This window comes from Panicum virgatum, chromosome 8K (genome assembly GCF_016808335.1).
Source record: "Panicum virgatum strain AP13 chromosome 8K, P.virgatum_v5, whole genome shotgun sequence".
Classification (NCBI taxonomy): domain Eukaryota; kingdom Viridiplantae; phylum Streptophyta; class Magnoliopsida; order Poales; family Poaceae; genus Panicum; species Panicum virgatum.
Genome location: NC_053143.1, coordinates 31,233,109 through 31,243,675, shown reverse-complemented (window position 1 = coordinate 31,243,675; position 10,567 = coordinate 31,233,109). Strand labels below are relative to the sequence as shown.

At 43.6% G+C, this 10,567-nt stretch overlaps 1 protein-coding gene across 1 annotated transcript; it reads right to left on the bottom strand.

Annotated features, from left to right (window-relative positions):
- Window positions 1–1,088: 1,088 nt before the first annotated feature.
- On the bottom strand, window positions 1,089–8,767 carry LOC120645629 (cycloartenol-C-24-methyltransferase-like). Its single transcript, XM_039922399.1, has 13 exons — window positions 8,715–8,767; window positions 7,631–7,697; window positions 7,452–7,525; window positions 7,239–7,323; window positions 6,689–6,743; window positions 6,534–6,589; window positions 6,419–6,466; window positions 6,282–6,321; window positions 2,010–2,053; window positions 1,713–1,911; window positions 1,495–1,622; window positions 1,291–1,388; window positions 1,089–1,170 (listed from the first exon to the last, which is right to left on the bottom strand). The coding sequence occupies exons 1-13, from the start codon at window positions 8,765–8,767 to the stop codon at window positions 1,089–1,091; spliced, it is 1,029 nt and encodes a 342-aa protein (XP_039778333.1).
- Window positions 8,768–10,567: the final 1,800 nt, after the last annotated feature.

Sequence of the window (10,567 nt, the reverse complement as noted above, 5' to 3'; positions counted from 1 at the left end):
GCCGTTACTAGTTGTTGGCCAGTTTTCTGCATAGGCATCGGAACTTCCGGTGCATAGAGCATCGGTTCTTCCGGTCACTCTGCGCTCTGAAGTAACCGTTGGCCTCTCTGACACGCTGCAGCAACATCAGGGACCATCGGATGAACAGATGCTAGGGCATCGGAACTTCCGGTGACACTTGTCCTTCATATAGCCGTTACACCTTGCTGACGTCATTGCACCGACGCATTACTCCGGTAGCCGTCAGATCTTCCGGTGCTGAAGGCTTGGCTGCTACATGCTTGACATCGTCTCTGGAATATAGTACGTTGAATGCACCGATGCTTAACTTGGCCTCGTTGGTTCAACCGATGCTTCACTCTTTCTTCATTTGATCTCCAGAGGTGCTCAGACTTGCACGGATGCCAGGGCGTTAGATCTTCCGACAACCATCGGATGCACCGATGCTTAGGCATCGGTTAAACCGGTGCCCCTGTTTTCGGCCAAACTCGCCCAATGCATCGCAGCGATTAATTGGATCCTTCAAATTTATTCTATCTCTGGATTTCCACTATGCTTTGACATCTCTACGGCAGATTGGACTTGTCATCTTGATGGTGGATTGGACTTGGCGTCTCGACGATAAATTAGACATTGCGTCTTGACGATGAATTAGACATGTTGACTCATATCCATGGGACCTAAAAACTCCTACAAGTGTGGTCTCACAAACTTGTTAGTCCCATTGATTATGTTGTCACTCAATCACCAAAATCACAAACAATGACCTAAAAATGGCCATGTTCCTTACACCATCACTACAAGAAAGCATGCTATCATTCCACCTGAAAAGTACTAGTAGGAAGATGACCCGGTACTAATTCTAGCATTAGTACCGGGCATCTTCCTACCGGTACTTTTGAGGTGGATGGAAAGATCCAGGGACCAAAACACCATCCGGTACTAAAGGCTAGATATTGGTACAACCAAGCAGCGTGGGAACAAACCCAGCATCTTTTATGGAACTTTAGAAATACTTTTGTACAGTGCAAGGATCACAGCCAACTTTAGTCTTAGGTCCTGAGTAAAAGCCCATACTACATACGGCATTATTGTAGGCTACTTTCAATTTCGTTATCCTTGAGAAGTTTCCGGCCCATGACAAAGAAGGTCACCGTAAAAATCTGTTCCCTGAGATCATGGCATCATGCAAGATCCATTAGTTCCATTTAATTTGTATTTTCTTGCTCACTTGTGTGATTCCGATTATTAGGCAATTAAAATTTCCTTCTAAGCAAAGAAAAGACATACCGGCTGCACGTCAACATGCCGTGGGAGGCAGTCTGCAGGATGCTGAACAGTCTATTGCAGCCTTTGGGGGCAATACGGAGGAACTCAAGTGTGCCAACCTGCAAAAACATGGTAAAGCAGTACAGTAAGATATCTGAAGACCAAAACCAGCTGATTATACAATTACCTAGAAAGATGTGGTAAAGTAGAGTCTTCTAAGATTACAATTGCACGAGTAAGGAGGTGTCCGACGCGCGAGTTACTAATGCTCTTCAATGTGAAATAGCCAGGATCTAATTCATGGTACCAAGGGCACTCGGACTCCTCAGCAAGATCCTTCGCCAAGATAACTTGAAATAAAAGAGAAGAACCGGCCGAGTCATTCTAGCACCCAAAAGGTACTTCAAACTAAACCATGGCATGATGATTTTTGTTCATAACCTCGAACCCTGCATCTTTCATCGCTTGGATGCACTCGCGAGTGCTACGGATATCAGGCCGGCCACAACCAAGCTCAATTTCTGCCTTGATGTCCCTATGTTTAGTGTTGTTTGGATCAAACTTATCAGTCAAGCACAGTTCATCTAGTGCAAAATACTGGCCTGGTTTCAGCACTCTGTATATCTCCCTATAGGCGCCTAGCTGCAATTACCGGGTAGAGGGGAAAAAATTAGCAACACTGGAATTATTGGTTCAAAAACTTAAATGAAACTGGGAATTTGGGATGTGGGTTATTATACTGCATCAGGTGCATGAATTGTGGCCTCAATTGCATAGGCTGCATGTCACGACCCCAACGCTGAGCGCCGGCGCACGCATCGTGGCGTGCTACATGTCAGCCTCGCCGTCGGCCATCCTCGTGCCACGTGTCGGCAACCCTCATTCCGCGCGCTATGCGCGTCCTGTTGGCGATCCTTAAGTACCCATTTTATCCCTTGTTTATCCTTGATAATGGCACAAATTTAATATCAAAATCACTAACCGTCCTAACCCTGGCCTAATTATTGGTCATTTTCATATTTGCACATATATTTTGGAGGAACTTCATTTTTGCAGGTTTTTGGCCTATTTTGGAGCATGAAATGACGAGGCCCGTGATCGAGCGCTATCACAGAGAAATACGAAGGGCAAAGCCCAAAGAAGGACCAAAGCCCATGTTGATTCGAAGTCCATTCATGCACATCCATCATCCAAGAGAGCCCAAAGGACCAAGCCCACGAAGATGAGATCAAGATACTTCGGGATTAAGAAAAGCAAATGAAGATTTAAGGAAGGATTCCCTATCCTATCCTTTCCTCGAAGATATCTCCAAGATAACGACATCCAAAGGGGTGCAATCGTGAAGGACATAAACTCTAGAAGATGCGAGGAGTCTACACGCGAAAGATGAGACTGAGGCGGGCCCGAAAGAGGGTAGGCCGGGCGGCCTAGACCCATGAGCCGGCCGGCCTAGCCCGTTTCCGAGGCGGTTCGGCCTCCCCTTCAACCGGTGGCTTCCTCGGCTCATAAATAGATCGCATCTTATTCAACTCGCGGCATCCATCCACCCAGAACTCGACGAAAACCTAGGGCCAAGACCGGAGGGAGACGACGGCCGCTGCAAGTCTTTGAAGTTGTCTAGGAGATGGCTTAGGCCGCCCCTAGCCGCCATGGCCTCCCTAAGTGGTTGTGCCATGGCGGAGTTCATGAGCTAGTTGGATTCATCGATGGTGTGCACACAGCGGTGATGATCCAAACACATCTATTATGTGAGTAATGATAATCATGTCTTCCGAATCTATTAGCGATCATGTGTCTCCTTTTTTATTTCGTTCTTGCCTTGGGTGCGCTTATTTAGGTCTATTCTCGAGATAGATTGCATGGGGTGTTCTTGTAGCTATGGTGGCTAGGAGTTCATACCTAATCTACCCAAGGGGGTTCGACACGTCTGGCGTGCTTCAGGGTGCTTTTGTCCAAAGGGAGTGTCGTGACAGGGCGTGGCCTGAGTAGGGGGGTTCCTGAGGGGTTGGATTGGATGTTTTGATTTAAAGATGCCATTGATTGAGATGCATGATTTATTTGCTCATTAGCTTGAACTACAACTAGATGACAATATGCCTAGTCATGTCTTTGGTTTTGCTATGGCTATGCCTATGTTCATGGATGAGATCAACCTTTACACAACACTCATATCTATTAAAGGTTACTCTATATGTGCAATTCATGCTTCATGTTAGGATAGATCCGTTACATTAGATGGAAAATCTTAGGTAGTTCTTTGTCGATCCACGGATTGATAAACCTTGGGGGAATACTCTAAGGGAAAAGCTACCACGATCCGTGTGCTTGCGGTACATAAATTGGGGTGCTAAGGAGTGTCAACACGTCCTCATCTGCGACCTCGCCTTCGGCCTTATACTCTCAATGCCGACCCATTCCCTATTCTCCTCTTCTTCCTCCTTGAGCTAGGGATGAGCAGAGCTCGCCCCCGCCGGCGGCCCGACCAACTCCGGCCGCCACCCTCTGATTCCTTGTGCCAAGAGCAGCCCCACCTTGTCCTCCACCTCCCCTGCTCCACATCGAACTCGATTGAGCCCAATTCCGACCGGAATCGATCCCGCACCGGCCCCCAAACCCTAGCTCTTCTTCCCACCCTCGATTGTCGCTGCCGCGATTCGCCTTTTCCCGTGAGCCGTGGCTCGATTCCTTGCATGGGGAGCATCTCCTACCTCTCCTCGACCGATTCCGCCTCTATTCCGGTCTCCTCGTTTGCTGCGCAGGGCCCTCGGCGGAGCACCTCCGCCCGCCGCCGCCCAATGCCGTTGTGCCACCCGTTCGTTGCCGTTTTCCGCCCGTGCCGCTACTAGTGAGCCTCGCCGACTCCGGGACCACATGGCGCTCGCCTCCCCATCCCTTCTCAGGCCCCGCCTCACCGCGCTGCCCTGCGCTCGCTGCCACTCGCTGTCGCCGCACGCGACGCATGCACGCCGCGCCTCCGCCTGGCACCGTGGCCGCGCCTATGCACGGGTCGAGGCACGCGCCCTGCCTTGACCCTGCCTGGGTGGGCCGCCTGCCCATGGGCCCACCTGTCGGCCTCTAGTCTGGCCGGGGTGGTGTGGATCTAGCGTTTTGCTAGGATTTTGAGATGTTTTATATATCTACAAACTTGTAAAATGCGTAGAAAATCATACAGACCTCGAAAAAATACGAAACTTGTTTTGTTGGGTTCGTATTGCTCAGATCTACTAAAAAATGTTGTTTTGCATGTTGTCTTGCTGTAGATTTATCTATAGTTTTATCTTGCATGTTGTGCCATTCAATTTTCATGCCTTATCGCTCTTGCATAATAATCCATGGCATATCGCTAATGCATGCATCGCATTCATGCATTGTAGTGACCAAACCGTCGGAGGTTAAACCCATGGAGCCCACTGAGTCCGTTGAGCCTGAACCCGGAGTCCAGTTCGTGGTCGAGCCCGAAGCTAACCAAGGTTGGCAGCTAAGCATGATTCCTTGCTCCTATTTAATCTGAGTTAGTTGGTTATCTCACCGGGTAATATTGGGTTATATAGTATGTATGTATTGTATTCTTGTACCTACTTTCATGCATTATCTTTCCTTAAATTGTTATCCATGTCCTTGCCACTTGTTAATCAGTTAACTACTTAATTTGACTAGATGCTTAGCCCAGCTTAGATTACTTATATTGCTTACTAGAAAGGATGATTGGAGTTGGCACACTTATCAGTTTTCCTTGATTGCACTGGTTTGGCTGGGTGGTGTTGGAGTGGTAGTATCGAGATTCGAGTGGAATGATAGGGCCTAGAGAAGTAGTCACATGGGCATAGTTTGCTTGGATCGTATAAGGACCATCCGTGGATGCCATCGGCTTTGAGCAACCTTTCATGCTACCACATATCCAATATAATGGTACGGATGAGCCAATTACCTTCTTGACTTGACCATTGATGCGCAGTCCTAGATACATGACCAAGGGCCTATGTAGAGAGACTTAGGGGTGTCCCCCGTGGACCTAAGTAACTCTCCACGTAAGTTAGGTGTGATGTTCAATGGTCGAGCCTTGAAGGGAACAGTTGACGTCAGTACCCCCTCGCTCGACGTGATCGGTTGGATGAGCCGCATGGTCCTCGCGTCGTGTGGATAAAGTAGTACACCCTTGCAAGGTTTTAACCGATTCAAATTGCCGTGCTCTCGGTTATGAGCAAGCTCATTGTTCATCGAATTCCTCGTAGAGAGTCTCGAGTTTGTTGAAGAGAGTTCACGTCATCTTTATGACCAAGTATAGTATACCTTTAACCAACTAAAATTATCTGGGGTTGGGTAATAATAATTAATCCTGCTAGGTGTTAGGTTAGAGAGTTTATGCTTATGCACTAATTATTTAATCTTAAAGCCTCATTTGTTGAGTCTGTGCATGATCCTTGTTTAATTATTCGCATAAGACTTGCAAGTACCTTTGTACTTAGGTTGCTTTCTAAACCTAGATGCAGGTGAGCCGAAAGTGGTGTTCGGCCACTTCTACCCCACTGATCCAAGTACGGGGGAGGAGTAGGTCGTTGTGGCTGTGATGGTGTCCTTGAGCAAAGCATCATTATCTTAGTATGTCTTTATCGTAATCGAGCTCCGTGAGAGCATGTAAATATAATAAATTCTAAGTTTCTGTTTAATATGGTTTTCGTGAACACAAGGCTTGTAATGGAAGTTAGTTTGAACCCTCCTTTATCAAACCTGTATTTAACTTTGGTAATGTAAAAACTGCTTTTGTGGTACATCGGCACTGTATATGCGATTGTATAACGGTACGTGTGCTTAATTCTGGGCATGTGGCAAACACGTACTAGGACTACCGGATTTGCGATCGTTTTAGGTGAATTGTGTTGATCAAGTACCTCTAAGATGTGGATTAACACGTGGCGTGTTGAGAGACGGACACGTGTTAACTCTCATCTTAATGGATTAATCAATAATTTTTACCTAAACCGAGTGCAAATTGGGCGGTTCTCACACTGCATCAAAGGTGTTATCAGGGAAAGGCATGTTCATGAAGTCTCCCTACGATGGACAATTAGAGTTAAGGACCATTAGAATAAAAAATGGTATGGACCCAAAGAAAAGCATAATACTACTCATGATAAGGATGCAAGTTCACCTTTATAAAGTTACACTGGTCACTCAAACTTGCCAAAGAAATGAGCTCCTGAAATCGAATGCATGCTCACAATGTTTTTTATTGTATTCCATCAAAAAGACGTAAAATAGCAAACCTTGCCCCTTGATATCTGGTAAGCATTGTTGTTCAACCCAGTTATCTCTGTTGAGCAAAAACGATAAATAGCACTGAGACTGCTATATATTTACATGTTCCGAGGAATTTCATCACAGGCTTAAATGATTAGCAACGAAATTTTGGCTCAGTGCCTGAATCTGGCGATTTCTCTTAAGGGTCCCCCAATTCCACATCCAACATCCAGGACCTGCAATAATGCAACAAGGACCATATGATGCTGAATTCAAGAAAACTTAATGTGCCAGAATACTGTTGATAGATTGTATCTACCAACATATACAAGTTGAAAAGCCATGTTTGACATCAAATTACAATAATGTGGCTAAAAAAGACACCAGATGATATGATTTATGTTGAACTCGCTTTGAACAATGTTTGCTGTGCATTCTGTATGGATGCAAACAATTTTATTTGCGCAAAAAGCCAACTCAGTGTTAGTACCGCTAGCAGTTAACGAGTGTATGATAGGTTCATGGCTGCCTATTTATCAGTGATGGCCAGAAGGCTTGTGATGAAAATTAGTTCAAAGCAATTAATGCTACCGTTTATTTTAAATATATCTATACATCACAATTGTTTACAGCAGATTTAGATCGTACAATTATTGGAATTTGGGTAGCTCCTAGGGTCATAAAAAATTCTAATGTGCTAAATTGGCAAAGCATCTGTGTTTTTTTCCAACCTTCATCCCCTTCTTGAGCCCCAATTGAAGGGCAATAAAATGCTCAAATCTCTTGATGCTTTCACGAAGAGTTTCACCATGCCATCTGATAATTAAAAGATATAAATGGAGTTCAGTCAAATGAATGAAACACAATTTTGAACTAGCCAAGTCAGTAGACAAAATGAAGGTGTTTAGTAAGTTGTAACTGCAACGAGTTTCACATTTCTTTACCTTGGGGCGAAATGGAATGATTGACCCCAGTGGTATTCAGTGAAGCTGGTTACAAGATCGTAATATTTGTTTACCTGATTGTTGTACAGTGAGAATTATGCAAATCTGAGTCCCAACCAGTATTAAAACATTCGAGTAAGTACTTACTTTGACTCAAAAAAGAAAATAATTCTATTTACCATGTCACTATAGTTCAACTTCCTAAGTTCCTCATCACCTCCGTGCAGCTCATGATACTTTGCATATCTGAAGCAAATTGAACATTCAGGAGCGGCTAAGAGGAAGATCTTAATAAAAATTAACTAGAACAAAATTTATTATAACATGGCGACATCGAGTGATTGTACTGACAGTACACTTCCAGAAAACTACTCATTCGTCCGCGGCGCCCGGTACTAACATCCATCTTTAGTACCGGGCCAAAACTACAGTACCGCCTGGAGCCACCAGCCGGCACTAAAGTGCACCACCGACAGCCGGGCGCAACGGCTAGGTGGCCACTTAGTACCGGCTGGAGCCACCAGCCGGTACTAAATGGAGCCGAGCAATTTAGTACCGGCTGGTGGCTTCAGCCGGTACTAAATTGCGACTTCTAGTACCGGCTGGAGCCACCAGCCGGTACTAATCCGCCCACTATAAATCAGCTCGTCTTCTTTCTCCCCGAGCCCGAGCCAACCATTTGACCGAGCTTGGGCTTTCTTCCCATTGCGAGTTAGAGAGGAGGTGCTGCCCTATTTTCTCAAGTTTTGTGAAGATTTCACTCATCCAAGTGCACTAAAGATTTGCAACTTCTTCCTCTCTTGTTTAATGGTATTTATTATTTGTTTCATGCTATGTAGTTTGAGATATTTGTAATTTTTATAAATATATAGAATGAGCACATTTCCTATGATTTATGGATGGATTTGAGATGTATAGAACCCAATACTTGAATTTGGAGAATGTGTATTGGATAGTTTCAATGTGGATAATTTATAGGGATTTTTTTCAATTTTTTCAAGTGGCATGGTTAATTAGTTTAGTATTTGTTATGCATTTAGTTGTATTATTTTGGCACTCTAATGATGCATTTATTCGGGCTCATATGGAAACCATCGAGAAGTTTAAAAAATATATATTTCGGATCATGAATATGTCGTTAACCTTGATCCTTCAGTGAAAACACTACTATTTAGGGCTAGCATCGATATCCACGATGCGGTGCGGTATATATGAGGATGCGATGAAGGAGTACGGTCTTGGTCCCAATTATGAAATCCACACCTTTTGAGCGAGTTGAGAATGAAATTATCCGGACCAAGGCTGCACTCCTTCATTGGGTTCTATTGTACCGCACTGTGTCGTGGATGTCAATAGTAGCCCCGAATGTCAGTGTTATCACTGCAGGGTCAAGGTTAACGACATAGACATATTTCGAAACAAATATTTTTTCTTCTCGATGGTTTTAAAGAAAGTGCCTGAAACAAAGCCGCGAACATTGATTGCGCATCCCTTATGGCGTGGAACGACGTGTTCGCATTGAACTGAAGAGTGTCAAAATAATTATGGTTTACAATTTATGTTTTCATTTTAATTCTAATAATTTGTTCAGATTTTTTTCAATTTTTTTCAAGTGGCATGGTTAATTAGTTTGGTATTTGTTATGCATTTAGTTGCATTATTTTGGCGCTGTAATGATGTATTTATTCGGGCTCATATGGAAACCATCGAGAAGTTTAAAAAATATATGTTTCGGATCATGAATATATTGTTAACCTTGATCTTTCGGTGAAAACTCTGCTATTTGGGGCTAGCATCGATATCCACGATACGGTGCGGTATATATGAGGACGCGATGAAGGAGTACGATCTTGGTCCCAATAATGAAATCCTTCATCGGGTCCTATTGTACCGCACTGTGTCGTGGATGTCAATACTAGCCCCAAATATCAGTGTCATCACCGCAGGGTCAAGGTTAACGACATAGACATGTTTTGAAACAAACATTTTTTCTTCTCGATGGTTTTAGAGAAAGTGAGCCTGAAACAAAGTCGCGAACATTGATTGCGCATCCCTTATGGCATGGAACGACGTGTTCGCGTTGAACTGAAGAGTGTCAAAATAATTATGGTTTACAATTTATGTTTTCATTTTAATTCTAATAATTTGTTCAGATTTTTACATTTATTTGATTAGTGTACTGAAATTAGTTTTGTTTCTTAATGAGACATATAATTGACATGTTATTAATATTACTTATTAGAAATGCCTTTGCAACATGATGCCTTTGAGCGTCGAGCTGCGGCTCGGGCGGCAGTACGCAAACAATTGGAGTGCACCGGTCATTCGCTTGAGTTCAACCCTACAGAGTGTGTTGGTCTTGTTAGCTATCGTATTCGTCGTTTGATTAAGAAAGCTTTTCATATATTTTCCCTTGGCAAAGAAAGCCGTAAATTTTATCATGAATTTAATGTCGAGTTGCATGGTACTGATGATGATCATGAGTTGATGGCTCGATATAATGCAAGACGTGAAAAGTCGGGGCTGGCGGAATATGACCGTTCCGTGTCATGACTTTGCGAGGCAGTTCACGAGGCATTGGTCCAAAGATCTCATGATGAGTAGTTTGTATTAGGTAGCTAGCATGTAGTTTAATGTATATATTAATTTGGACTTCTATTTATCATGTTGTGTAATTTGGACTTCTATTTATTATGTTGTGTAATTTAAGCATGTAGTGTAATGTATTTATTAATTTGGACTTCTATTAATTTTGTATGTCAATGTTAAATTCGTAGAAATGGCTTTTGTATTTCATTATGTTATGTGCCAAATTAAATGATATGAATACAAGTAAAATAATGTTTTTACTTAATACAAAATTGTAGATCGATGGACCGACAATGGATGTACGTCGACTGGTGCACCATGGCGTGGGTTAATGGTCTAAAGCCTTTTCTCGATGCGGCGGTGGCCCACAAGTCATCGAAAGGTTTCATGTGTTGTCCGTGCCGCGTTTGACAAAATAAAAAGAAATACTCTAAGAGAAGCACTCTACACGCCCACATTTATGAAAAGGGTTTCATGGATAACTATACTCTTTGGACCAAGCACGGTGAACCTGGAGTTGTTGTGCA